Consider the following 14,633-nt stretch of genomic DNA (forward strand, 5'->3'; position numbering starts at 1 on the left):
TTTGGTCAGAGTAAACTCAGCCAGCTGAGAAGTTGATGTTCCCCTAAGAGGAAAGGCAATGTTTCTTCAAATAAACAACTTTCTTTAACTTTATGAAATTTAGAATTTAGAAAAATTACAAAGTAAACATATGGTATTAAATGTTAGTTTAAAATCCTTATTTTAGGTACTCCTTTTTATTCTTTTTTTAGAGATGGGGTCTTGTTCTGTCCTGTCAAGGAGCAGGTGTCCCTGAGAACCCAAACATTCCAGAGAGTATCTGAGAACCTACCTGGGAAAAAAGTCCCATAACACACACAGTAGGCAAAGAGCCAGAAAATTAGTTCAAAAGCAGCATAGGGATGGGAGGCAGCATGGGTCTCTACAGCTGTCCTGCTGCTGTGCGGGAGTACCTCCTATATAAGTCCTAATAAACTCATCTACTTGCCAAACTGGACTTGTCTGAGTCATTTTTTGGTCTCTTGGCTCCCTCCCAACTTGGGGGAAGGTTTTTCTATATGATTCCAGGTTTTTCTCATTACAGGCATGATATCCATGCCTGTAGTCCTGAGCTACTTGGGAGGCTGAGGCAGGAGTATTGCTTGAGTCCAGGAGTTTGAGGCTGCAGTGAGCTATGATAGCACCACTGTATTCCAGCCTGGACGGTACCTTGCTCAAAAAAAAAAAAAAAAAGGGCGTATTAGAGAAACAGATTAGCCTGTGATTCCAATTTAACATATAAATTGTGTAACTGACTTAGATTTGGGATTCAAGATTTAACTCTTACTAAATTTATAACAGTATTAGACCATTTAAGAGACATTAAGTCTTTTTGTATTTATAAATTTAATTACTATGAGACTTATTTCATTTGAGAAGTTATTTGTCGGAGCTTTTCTTGGGAAGTTTTGTTATAAGCCAATTGAAGAATTTAAAATGAAAATGAAATTATTATACACTAGTAATAATTTTCATTTGTTTGTTTGTTTGTTTTGAGATAGGGTCTCACTCTGTCACCCAGGCTGGAATGCAGTGAGGCCATATCAGCTCATTACAACCTCTGCCTCCTGGGTTCAAGAGATTCTCCTGCCTCAGCTTCCTGAGTGGCTGGGATTACAGGCACACACCACCATACCTGTCTAATTTTTTTATTGAGACGGAGTTTCACTATTTGGCCAGGCTGGTCTTGAACTCCTGACCTCTGAAAGTGCTGGGATTACAGATGTGCACCACTGCACCAGCCATGTTTGTTTGTTTTTTGAGACAGTCTCACTCTGTTGCCCAGGCTGGAGTGCAGTGGCACAAACATAGCTCACTGCACTCCTGGCCTTAAGCAATCCTCCCACCTCAGCCTCCCAAGTAGCTAGGATTACAGGTGTTTATTACATTTATCAACATGATTTAAAAATGATTAAGGGAATTAATTAATTAGATGCTAAAAGTTCCCTTAAAAGTTAATATTGCATTTTGGTAGATTTTATAAACCTACCAAATCAGATCTGGAAAGTGAATTTAAAAGTTTAAGGAAGAACTAGGTTTTAAAATTTGCAATAGGTAAAATATGAATTAAAAAGAACAAAATGGTCTCTGAATAATTTTTCTGTGTGCAAAAATTGCCATTAAATGCATAAAGTACCCACATTGACAATTTGATGAGAATTGGATGTTTTTATTGAGAAATTCCCATATGACAGTATATGTGGGTCATTTCTCTAGATTGTCCAGTTTCCAAGAACAGTCCTTCAATCCCTTGCCTGTGCAGGAATAACCTGCAGCAGGGCTGGCTTCATGGGCCAGCATCCCATGCAGTCTCACAGGGCCTTGCTCTTAGAAGGACCTGACACTTGTTCTAATGCTCTGCTCAAAAAAAAAAAAAAAGAAAAAAAAAAAAGGCATATTAGAGAAACAGATTAGCCTGTGATTCCAATTTAACATATAAATTGTGTAACTGACTTAGATTTGGGATTCAAGATTTAACTCTTACTAAATTTATCACAGTATTGGACCATTTAAGAGAAATTTTGCCATCTTGAAAATTTTATTTTAAACAAGGAGCCCTACATTTTTATTTTGCACTGGGCCCTGCAAATTCTGTAGCCAGTCTTGCCCTGTAGTCAGAGTTCTGGCAGCCAAGCAGTAGGAGAGGGCTGGAGTTTCAAAGGTCAGTGTGCAGACTCTCCCCAGTCCCTAAGTTTTCTCAGTTGCCTCCCTCACCCGCCAAGTTGTGCCTGTTGTCCACTAGTCCGTGGTCTCTCCAGTCCAACTTTAAAAGATCCACTTTCCTGCCAGGGTTGGGGGGAGGGACTGTCAGCTGGCCATATGGGCTAGAGGAGGAGGAGATGAGGGGGATATCCAGTTCCTCTGCTTTTGCTAATTCTGTGGTAGGAATTACCTTGCCTTTTTCATTTGTGTTTTTGAGACAGGGTCTCATTCTGTTGCCCAGGCTGGAGTGCAGTGGCATGATCATAGCTCACTGAAGCCTTGAACTCCTGGACTCAAGTGATCCTCCCACCTCAGCCTCCCGAGTAGCTAGGATTACAGGTATGCACCACCACACCCAGCTTGAATTACCTTGTTTTTGAGGCTTTCTCCCCTGCAGACACTTGCAGAATGGAAAAAGTTGAAACTTAAAATTAATTACCAATTAGCCTATTCCAAAATTTTGCTGACATCTCAACTCTAATGTATCTCCTTTCTCATTCTTTGCCCTTATGGGTTTATGCCTTTTGTACCTTTATTAAGGTTTTGGGAGAGACAGGAGAAAATGCGGGTGTTCAATCTGCCGGGCATGACAAGTAGTCTCAATTTAGCTTCCATAGAAACAACTACTTTTCTCCTTAGTACTCGATTTTTGTTGCTTTATGTAATACTTAATCAAATGATATAATTACAATGACAAGTACAACTGGCATAAATAAGTTTAAGAACAAACCCATTTTGGCTGGGTGTAGTGTCTCACGCCTGTAATCCCAGCACTTTGGGAGGCCAAGACTGGCAGATCACGAGGTCAGGAGATCGAGACCATCCTGGCTAACATGGTGAAACCCCGTCTCCACTAAAAATACAAAAAAATTAGCCAGGCATGGTGGCGGGCGCCTGTAGTCCCAGCTACTTGGGAGGCTGAGGCAGGAGAATGGTGTGAACCTGGGAGGTGGAGCTTGCAGTGAGCTGAGATTGTACCACTGCACTCCAGCCTGGGCGACAGAGCGAGACTCTGTCTCAAAAAAAAAAAAAGAACAAACCCATTTTGACTCTTGGTAAATATGCACCTCAGTTAGTGGGGACAGAAGTATGCGGGCATTAGTCATTTTACAGAAGGAGTGAGAGTTGTGGTTAAGTTGGGCAAGTTGGATTAAATGGAGATTAGTCAGCTGAGTTTCTGTTTTAAATAAATGAATATAAGGCATTCATTAAGAGGGTGCATTATTGAAAGTCTAAATGATTTGGCTTCTTGGACAACCAATTTAACTTTAAAGAAGCTAATCTGTCTTTTTTTTTTTCTTTAGAAAAGAATGGGGTTTCATTCTTTTTGCCCAGGCTGGAGTGTAGTGGTGTGATCACAGCTCACTGCAGCCTCAATCTCCCAGGCCCAAGCGATCCTCCCTCTTCAGCCTCCCAAGAAGCTGGGACCACAGACACATACCATGACATCCAGCTAATTAAAACACTATTTATTTTTGTTTTTATTTTTTTTTGTAGAGACGGGGTCTCCCTATGTTTCCCAGGCTGGTCTTCAAGGCTCAGGGAATACTCCTGCTTTGTCCTCCCAAAGTGCTGAGATTACAGTTGGGAACCATCGTGCCCGGCCTAATCGGTCTTTTAAAAAGCCTTAAGCAAACAAATGCCTTTCTGGGATCGGAGTCTTTTCTGCACTTTGACATGGGTAGTATCGAAGAGTCTAGAGTAACCTCCTGATTCTTAGCCCCTGCTCTGTCCTAACTCCCAACAATCCCTGCCTCTGCCTTGATCTCCTAGTGGACTTTTGAGCTGCTTTGACCTCAAAGACCTTGGTTTGCATGTATGAGTCATACCTTGTGAGGCTCCCTTTCATAGGTACCTGGCTGTCTAGCCTCTAGCCTTTGGGGAATTCAGGGCAGACTGACTTGTCTTTCTATTGGCTTCCTCCTATGCAGGATGTTAGCTTCAGTTTCTCTGCTCTACGTCAGTTATCCATTCTTTGTTTTCCATCTTCCATAATTCTGATATTTTCCATCTGTCATCACCCGTATTTGTCTTTATATTTGAAGAATTTACATCTCCCTTTATTTTATTTTATTATTATTATACTTTAAGTTTTAGGGTACATGTGCACAATGTGCAGGTTTGTTACCTTCATAGGTGGGAATTGGACAGTGAGAACACATGGACACAGGAAGGGAAACATCACACACCAGGGACATCTTTTTTAAAAACATTGTTATCCCTTTACTATCAGTTTAATGAAAGTTCTGAGGGGTAGAAAATCACTGCTTCTCTTGAGTAATTCATGTTTGACTTTCTCTCTACTGTGGTAGGTTCCTATTTCCTAAGCTGATATTTCCTTGATCTCTTGATTCTTCTGAAAACAAGAGTCTCAGTTTTTGGCTTTCTAGACAATTTGAAAAAGACATCTACTCAGCCTTCAGAGCCCTATTTGTTCTGGGATAATATGCAGCCAGAAAGAAGTCAATGTAAGTCAGCTTTTGCAAATATCAATTAGAACTTAGGGGATGTGTCAGGATAAAAGTTAAAGCGTAATTAGTTTAAGTCAAGCTAACTCTGGGAACTTTCCTCTTGATAGAAAAATAATACTCATAAGGTCAGATGAGCTTTTCTCCTTTGACTGTGAAGAAGGGAATATTTAGGGACTGGAAGTTAAAACTTTCCTTAGAACGAGATTTAGATTTGTAACATTTCCTAAACTCACAGCAATTGTTTTTTTGTACAATTGCATGGCACTTTCAGTTTCAAAGATCCTTTTTTTTGGGAGGTGGGTAGAACTTAAAATAATACCTTCCATCTTTAGTACAGTTGTTGGTGGGGTATTGGTTCCAGGACACCCCCACAGATAACAAAATCTGCAGTTGCTCAAGTCCCTTATATAAAATGGCATATGTAGTATTTGCATGTAACCTATGCACATTTTCCTGTATGCTTTAAAACATCTCCAGATTACTTATAATACCTAATACAATGCCTACACATCACTTCTTTCGCATAGATTCAATGTAGTACTAGGTGAGCAGTAAATTCAAGTTTTGCTTTTTGGAATTTTGTGGAACTCCCCACCCCCAAATATATATATATTTTATATTATATATATATAATATATATATTTTTATATAATATATATATTTATATAATGTATATAATTTTACATATATAGTTTATATATATATATATATATTTTTTTTTTTTTTGAGACAGCATCTCGCTCAGCCACCCAGGCTGGAGTGCAGTGGTGTGATCTCGGCTCACTGCAACCACTGTCTCCCGGTTTCAAGCAATTCTCCTGTCTCAGCCTCCTTAGTAGCTGGGATTACAGGCACCTGCCATTATGCTCAGCTAATTTTTGTATTTTAGTAGAGACAGGGTTTCACCATATTGGCCAGAGTGGTCTTGAACTCCTGACCTCAGGTGATCTGCCCACCTCAGCCTCCCAAAGTGCTAGCATTACAGGCATGAGCCACCATACCTAGCCTCCCACCAAATATTTTTCATCTCCAGTTGATTGAATCCATGGATTTGGAACCCATGGATACAGAGGGCTGACTGAATATAACTTTTTCACATATTTGGTTTTTTTTTTTTTTCTGCAGAAATGTAATCAGTTCTTTCAGAGTAGAGATTGTTTCTGATACATCTTACCATCTCTGAGTGCCAGAATGAGGGCGTACCATAAGGTCAGGCACATAGAGCTTGTTTAATCTTTCTATCAAGCCATGAGTGAGGAACTACTATAACTCTAATTTTGTAGCTGTGGAAACTGAGGCACAAGCTACACAGCTGTAGTAAGAGGTAGAGGTAAGAGGTAGTAACTTATTTTACAGAGGGAATGAAAATGGTGGGTAAGTTGGACAAGTTGGTTCCTAGGATAGCACCAAGAGGAACTGACTCCACTGATTAACCAGCTTAGCTGCCTCCTACCCAAGCACACTGCAGGATTTGCCTTCAGTGACAACATGCAAGGTGCTTTCTGGAGAGACATATCTGGGACTTCATGGAGCTTGCAGAATCGGTTGTATGACTGCTGGCTAATAGGTGTTTGACAAGTTTGGCCTGAGACTATCTCTGAAACATACCACCTGAAGCGTGGTTGTGGAGAAGCCCCATAGCTCAATCTATATCTTAACTATTGGAGGCTACTGATACCTGCCTTAAAGATGTTATTAATAATAAATATGAATGACCAAATTGACTTAGGTTAATTTGTAACCTCCTTCTCCCTTAGTTATCTCCAGCCAAAAGAAATCTAGTCTAAGAGAGTCACAAAATATCTTGTGAAAATTTACCACAGGCCTCAAACAGAGACTCGGGGGGCTGAAGTCTCTGACATGAAGCGCTTCCTGCAGGGTATAAGCATTTGGAACACGGGTAAGGCCTATGGGCTAAAATCTCCAACCAGCAGCGGTTAGAAATTCAATGTTGTCCCCAAGCACTATAGATCTCCTGAGTGTTTTGAATTCCAGTAGGAAGGGAGTTCTGATAAAAGGCAGCTGAGTTTGGAAGGATTGTAGCCTCAGGATGGCTCCTCTCCCTTTTGACCCATGGTTGAGGAAATTCTGCCTCAGCAGCCCTGTCTCTCTCCCTTTCTGCATCCATCTCATAGTCCCTACTGGTGATCCCCCATCTCAAGTAGCAAATTCCAAAGACGTTGGAGAATGTTGGCCTTGTTGGTTGTCTCATATCAGAAATAATCTGAGTTGCTTGTGAATTGCAGGACTATTTAGATTTTGAGGTCAGAAGCGTAGAACTGGTACTTGTTTTTTGTTTTTTTGAGACGGAGTCTCACTCTGTCACCCAGGCTGGAGTGCAGTGGCGCAATATCTGCTCATTGCAAGCTCTGCCTCCCGGGTTCATGCCATTCTCCTGCCTCAGCCTCCCGAGTAGCTGGGACTACAGGCGCCCACCATCATGCCCGGCTAATTTTTGGTATTTTTAGTAGAGACGGGGTTTCACCGTGTTAGCCAGGATGGTCTCGATCTCCTGACCTCGTGATCCGCCTGCCTCGGCCTCCCAAAGTGCTGGGATTACAGGCGTGAGCCACCGCGCCTGGCCAGAACTGGTACTTTTAAAATGTCTTTTTATTTTTTAATTAATTTTTTTTAAAGAAATAGAGATGGGGTCTTGCTATGTTGTGCAGGCTGGTCTTGAACTTCTGGCCTCAAGCGATTCTCCTGCCTTGGCCTCCCAAAGTGCTGGGACTACAGGTGTGCACCACTGCACCCAGCCTTTAAAATGTCTTAAAAAGTGAAAAACTATATTTGAATATAAATAAAGAATTAAGAGCAACACTTGAGTATTGAGACTATATTATCCAATACAATTGATGAAACTATAGACCATACTCTCTAGACTTTCACACAAGCTTTTCAGTTTTAATTTCACATAATTTGAAAAGTGATGTACATGTGACTATAGAGCATTTGAAATGTAACTCATATAACTGAGGAACTGAATTTTTTATTTTATTTATTTTAAGTAACTTAAATTTAAATAGCCACTTGTGAGTAGTGGCTACCATCCTGGTCACCACACATCCCGAACATGGTGATAAGCCTGTATCAGGACAGTCTAGGTTATGTTGCAGCCACAGAGAACCCCAAAATCTTGGTGATTTATAAGAAAAAATGTTTATTTCTTGCTTGTGTTATGTCCCCATTTTGGGTTGGCTAGAGACCCAGATGGCTGCAGCAGCCACCATCTCATGTGTTGCTAGTCATTATGGAGAGGCTTGTACCAGCACATAAATGCTCTGGTCCCGAGGGTACATACATCACTTCTGGTCACAGCTCACTGACTAGGACTAGTCACATGGCCCCATCTAACCAGGAAGCCGAAAGTGAAGCCCTAACTCTGTGCAGAGATCCTTAGCAACAACTGCCACCAACATTAGCCCCCCCTTTCAAAATACAGAGAAGGAGTCCCAAGGGATAAAGAGAGTAGTGCTACTTGTGTTTTCTTGAAAAATGGAGAATTGGGTTTCTCACAACTCAATTATTTATTACCTCCTATGTACTCATTAGCACAGATTTATCAAAAACGGGTGAGGTGTGGAGCAAAAAGCAAATTTCAAACATTTTAACAAAAATAAAAAATCTTTACATAAATTTAGAGCTGACAACAGTCAGCATGTCTTATTAGTTGCAAGTAGGAAATATCTTTTAATAAGATATGCAATGCAAGGAACAATCAATGGATTATTTTTTATATGTTTGGGATGAAAATGAATGGAAGAAACTATATCTGTTATTTTTCCCAGTGCAGCATATAAATTGTACATTTTTCACTAGCAAGGAATAAAAAGTCATTTTCTTTAAAAATAATAAATTACTAGGGACATTTGTGGATTGTGATTGTCTTAAAAATGAAAACACTAAATATTTATTAACTGGACAATGGATTGTTTCTTTCCAGACTACATCAAAGAATCAGAGAATTATCTAGCCCTACATTTAACAGCATGTCTTAAACTCTTTCTAGACCATCCACAATATTGTTTGAACATCTGAAGACATGGGGGACTCGCCATCTGATATCTGATAACAGACTTCCTGTAAAGCAGGACTGGTAGTTTCCTGATAGCAAATTCTTCAATATGAAGATATGGATAAAGCATTTGGCTGCCAATAATGAATTGCACCAAAGTCACCAATTCAAACCATGCCCTGGTAAATAGTATCAGTGATGATGATGATGATGATGATAATGTCACGTGTTAAAAATGTCATATAGATTTTAGCATTTTGAGAACTTGATACTCTGTAACAGTGGTCCCTAACCTTTTTGGCACCAGGGACCACTTTCATGGAAGACAGTTTTTCCATGGACCAGGAGAGGGGGTGGTTTTGGGATTATTCAAGCACATTATACGTATTGTGCATTTTTTTTCTATTATTATTACATTGTAATAATAGATTTTATTATAATATAATAATTTTATTATTATTACATTGTAATAATAATAAAATAAGTATACAACTCATCATAATATAGAATCAGTGGAAGCCCTGAGCTTGTTTTCCTGCAACTAGACTGTCCTATCTAGGGGTGATGGGAAACAGTGACAGATCGTCAGGTGTTAGATTCTCATAAGGAGCGTGAAACCTAGATCCCTCACATGAGCAGTTCACAATAGAGTTTGTTCCTGAGAGAACCTAATGCCGCCGCTGATCTGACAGGAGGCAGAGCTCAGGCGGTAATGCAAGCAATGGGGATCAGCTGTAAATATAGATGAAGCTTTGCTCACTTGCCCACTGCTAACCTCCTTATGTGTGACCTGGTTCTTAACAGGCCACGTACTGGGGGTTGGGGACACCTGCTCTATAAGATATCCTTCTAGAATGATATCGTACTAAGCTGATGCTCAAGAGAAATTTTGAACTAAATGTGTAAATTCGGCTACCTATAAAAACAAGAACTTCCTAAATCATTCTGTTCCATAGTAAAACACAACCACATAAGCCAGTTCTTCACATCTAGGCACCACAGTGTTTGTTTGTTTTTCATTTCCAAGATATAGCTGTGTCCTTTACAACTGGTAGCATGGAAAGAAAGAGAAGTCTGCAAAGATTGAACAAACAGCATGCACTGTGGTATCCTTTATTTAAAAATTGTGAGCTGACTACAGTTGTAGTGTTCTCATTTACCATTCTGATGGCATAATAAACCAAGAGAATATTAACACAATTCCAAGAAGGCATTAACCTGTAACACACATATACGCCACACATGCACACACACAACATACATGCACACAAAGGTTATATTCTGAACACAAAAGTGATAGAAAAAAGCTTTGAATGCTCTAAATCAAATAAAAACCCTTTATTATAAGAAACTGTGGCAATACTGTGGCTATTATGAAAAATATTGTAACTATTTTAAAAGCAAAAGGAAAAATACTGGAAGTTTGAAACTAGCAGCAAAAAGCAGATAAAAATAGAATGGAAGATAACATAAGACTAATATCAAAATTCTAATGTTGATACTGTGTAGGATTGCACTGAAGTAATTTTAAATTTGTTCTTAAGGAACTCTTAAAAAGTCCCTTAAAAATATTAAATTGTTGCACCTTACAAACAGTGGAAAAGAAAAAAAAGTATGGAATGTTACACACACACACACAGAGGAAATGTATTAGGTCTATCAATTATGGTCTTTGTTTATGACCTTCAAAAAGTTTTATAAAGAAAAAATTTAAGTGCCAATGTAGTGAAAGAAAGTTAAAAATTCCTAAAGACGCAAGTCTGAGTGCATTTACCAGGTCTAAGAATATATTTAAAGGTTGGGGGCAAGGCATGATTGATGCACATTTAAGAAGAAAAATATGGAACCCATAAGGTAGGTCAAGTTCTTTGGAGAGTGTTGAGAATGAAGACATATTAAACTCTGGCTATCTTGGAGGAGATTCCAAAGTACATGGAGTTCTCCAGCTCTTTATCAGTTGAAATCTGTTTCATCGTGGCCAATAGATAATTAAGACTAACTTTTCAGCAAACTGATTTCTCCTATATTCAAACACAAAAATCTTTACCACACATTCAGAGCTGATATTCTATAACAGCACAAATAAGAATCCTGGTTTACAAAGGAAACCACATTAGCAAGGATTTTTTTTTTTTTTCTCCATGGGTTTTAACCAAATGTCTGAAGCTGCTAGATATCTGCAAAGAGGGGATAAGTTTAGATTTCCTACTGATTTTGGAAGAAAAATATTTTCCTAAGGAAGCCGGAGTCATCCATGAGCAGGGACCTGTCTTCAGAATCTAAGAAGCATAATGTCCTTAATGCTTAAACTCATGACAAGTTGAGATTCAGCAAAACTGGCAGGTGGAAGGGGAAAGAGAAATGGAGAGTTTGAACATCTGCAGTGTACTTTGGAATAAAGTGGCTCAACTGCTTTCAGAAATGAATTGCTGGAGTACTGGGAGAAAACCCAGTTCTCTAGAGTCGGGGGTGGGGAGAGAGAGGCCTCCCATCTCCAGGGACCCTCTGGGCTGAGCTGTGGCCCAGAACCCTTATTTTGGCCTTATTTTTCATGAGCGCATTCAAGTGGAGAATTTATGACTTTGCCCAGATAAATATTTGGTTTGGTTACTTTCTCTCTAAAATCAATTGGTCAGCCAAGTTACTGGTGATTTCCCTAAATGAAATCTAGCTGCACTAGTATCTTAAGGTGCCAGCTAATGTAGATTAATGCCCATCAATAACGCTGCTAGGTATCAACTGCTGTTTCTGAAGAATCAACCCACAAATGACCTAACTAGATAATCTATCACACTAGGTGCTTTTACTATCTTGAGTTTTTTTGTTTTTTTTTTTTGAGTTTTAGAGAAATAGTCCTTTTAATATGACTTAGAAACTGCTTTTCTCTGGCTTTGTTTCACTCTTCTTCCTCTTCCCCTTCCCCTTCGCCTTCCTCCATCGTTTCCACAATGAGCTCTGCTGTGCAGGTGGCTTCTCCAAGACTGTTGACAGCCTTGCAGGTGTACTTGGCATCGTCATCCCCGCAAACATCACTAATAATTAAAGAGCAGTTCCCGTCCTCATCGTAGTCTATCTGGAAGTGGCGGGACTCCCTGATTGACTGGTCGTCTTTGAACCAGACAACCTCAGGGTCCGGGTATCCTGCATCACAGGGAGAGAACACAAGTTGCAGGAACTGTTATTCAAAATTTCTTATCAACTCATGCAAGCAACTCGTAAGCTACCACTATTGATTAAGGTGGTTAAGGAGAAAATTTTGATGTTGGCCTTTATCAACTGTTTTGATATCTACCTTAGAATATGGACATGTCTTGTAAATACCAATATCTGGAACCCCAGATAGAATATTTTAAAGTTGTTCCATTTCCCACACATGTTGGACTAGCACCACATCCCACCTATTAAAAAACTTAATTTTTTTTTTTTTTAAAAGTGATGAGTCTCACTCTGTTGCCTAGGCTGGAGTGTAGTGGCATGATCATAGCTTACTGTTGCTCAAATTCCTGGGCTCAAACGATCCTCCCTTCTCAGCCTCCTGAGTAGCGAGACTATAGGCATGAGCGACCGTGCTCAGTTAAACATCCCACCTTTCACTTTTTGGGGGGTAGGGGGGCAGGGTCTCGTTCTATCACCTAGGCTGGAGTGCAGTGGCATGAACATGGCTCACTGCAGCCTCAACTCCTGGGCTCAAGCGATCCTCCTCCCTCAGCCTCCCAAGTAGCTGGAGCTATAGGTACATGCCACCATGCCCGGCTAATTTTTTAAAAAGTTTTTTTTTGTAAAGACAGGGTCTTCCTTTGTTGCCCAGGCTGGTCTCAAACTCCTGGGCTCAAGTGTTCCTCTGACCTTGACCTCCCAAAGTGCTGGGATTACAGGTGTGAACCACCACACCCACCCATCTTTAAACAGACATAGAGTACTACCTGAGGCTAGGCATGGTGGCTCACACCTGTAATCCCAGCACTTTGGGAGGCCGAGGTGGGCAGGAGTTCAAGACCAGCTTGGCCAACATGGCAAAAAATGAAAATAAAAAATAGAGTACTGCCTGAAATACTGCTCCAACTCCAACTCTACACCCAGATCTGAATACCTTCTTAGATTGAAAATACAATTTTCTTTTTCTTTTTTTTTTTTGAGACAGAGTCTCACTCTGTCACCCAGGCTGGAGTGCAGTAGCGTGATCTTGGCTCACTGTAACCTCCACCTCCTTGGTTCAAGTGATTCTTGTGCCTCAGCCTTCTGAGTAGCTGGGATTACAGGTGTGTGCCATGACACCTGGCTAATTTTTGTATTTTTAGTAGAGACAGGGTTTCAGCATGTTGACCAGGCTGGTCTGTATCTCCTGACCTCAGGTAATCTGCCTGCCTTGGCCTCCCAAAGTGCTGGGATTACAGGTGTGAGCTACCTGTGCTCAGCCGAAAATACAATTTTCTATCTTTTTTTTTTTTTTTTTTTTGAGACAGAGTCTCACTGTGTTGCCTAGGCAGGAGTGCAGCAGCATGATCTTGGGTCACTGCAACCTCCAATGTCCAGGCTCAAGTGATCCTCCCACCTCAGCCTACTGCGTAGCTCAGACTACAGGTACACACCACCACACCCAGCTAATTTTCATATTTTTTGTAGAGATAGATAGGGTTTCATCATGTTGCCCAGGCTGGTCTTGATCTCCTGGACTCAAGTGATCTGCCTGCCTTGGCCTTCCAAAGTGTTGGGATTACAGGCGTGAGCCACTATGCCCAGCCTAAATTTTCAATTTTGTATAATAGTTTAAGTTAAATAATTTAAATGAAAAATAAGAGTCAAAACAAAATGGGAACAAGGGATCTTTTTGGAGTGATGAAAATGTTCTAAAATTGGATTGTGGTATAAATTCATTAAAAATAATTGAATTGTGCATTTAAAATAGGTGAATTTTATAGTATATAAATTATAACTCAATAAAGCTAATAACAGGTATATAAAACAATTTAAAAGAGCTGATAATATTGCTAAGAAGAAGAAAGCAATATTTGTCTTAGTCTGATCCAAAGCAGGTAATTTGCCTATGGACAATTGGAAATGAACCTCACCAATGAGCCTTTAGGCATTAGTCATATCTCTGCAAAGTTCAGCATTAAAAAATAAAATACACATGCATATAAAATATATATTATATATGTTTAATGTGTATGTGTACATATATATGTACAGAAGCATTACCAACATTATGCATTTTGTTTGCAGGTACATGGTATATACACGTACCCCGCTTTCAAAGTCATATATATACATACCTTTAAAACTATACAATATATTCCACCTGACTTTCTCTTAAATGTTGGAGAAGTATTTTTACAGGAAAAAAATTGTAGCCCTGATACGGTTTGGATATTTGTGCCCCCTGAATCTCATGTTGAAATGTGATCCCCAGTGTTGGAGGTGGGGCCTGGTGGGAGGTGTTTGGGTCATGGAGGCGGATCCCTCATGAATGTCTTGGTGCCCTCCCCGAGGTAATGGGTGAGTTCTTGCTCTGTCAGTTCATGCAGATCTGGTTGTTAAAACGTGGCACGTCCTTCTCTCTCGCTCTCTCACTTGCCATGTGACATGCCTGCTTCTGCTATGATTAAAAGCATCCTGAGGCCTCACTGGATGCAGATGCTGGCCCCAAGCCAAAGAAGCTTCTTTTCTTTATAAATTTTCCAGCCTCAGGTATTCCTTTATAGCAATGCAAACAGGCTAATATGAGCCCTAACCAGAATAAAAATTATACATAAGAAATCAAGAATTCTAATGTTTTCAATGTTGTTTTTTCAAAATAATTTTAGAAATTGTTTTTTCGAAGTAATTAGGAACACCCAGACCATGAGGAAAATTGGGTCAGGAAGAGCTGGTCATAAAGTACCCTGTACTCCCATGCCCTGCACTCTCAGTGCAAAAGTTTCAATTTTGTTTTTATCAAAACAGCATCCATATGCTTTAATTTCTCA

General features: G+C 39.9%; 1 protein-coding gene and 1 long non-coding RNA gene across 16 annotated transcripts in view; one reads left to right on the top strand and one right to left on the bottom strand.

The window, feature by feature from the left end:
- Positions 1 to 14,633, top strand: part of LOC129033025 (uncharacterized) — a 76,240-nt gene that overhangs the window by 16,779 nt on the left and 44,828 nt on the right. For all 4 annotated transcript variants that reach the window (XR_010125687.1, XR_008501506.2, XR_008501504.2 and 1 more), the window contains exon 3: positions 2,403 to 2,520. This is a non-coding gene — a long non-coding RNA (uncharacterized LOC129033025). The remainder of the gene's footprint in view (positions 1 to 2,402; positions 2,521 to 14,633) is intronic.
- Positions 9,751 to 14,633, bottom strand: part of MYLK (myosin light chain kinase) — a 280,357-nt gene continuing 275,474 nt past the window's right edge. For all 12 annotated transcript variants that reach the window (XM_063661671.1, XM_063661677.1, XM_063661676.1 and 9 more), the window contains one exon: positions 9,751 to 11,808. In XM_063661671.1, the coding sequence (XP_063517741.1) occupies positions 11,564 to 11,808 (245 nt within the window). In that variant the 3' untranslated portion in view covers positions 9,751 to 11,563. The remainder of the gene's footprint in view (positions 11,809 to 14,633) is intronic.

Source organism: Pongo pygmaeus, chromosome 2 (genome assembly GCF_028885625.2).
Source record: "Pongo pygmaeus isolate AG05252 chromosome 2, NHGRI_mPonPyg2-v2.0_pri, whole genome shotgun sequence".
In the NCBI taxonomy this organism is placed as follows: Eukaryota; Metazoa; Chordata; class Mammalia; order Primates; family Hominidae; genus Pongo; species Pongo pygmaeus.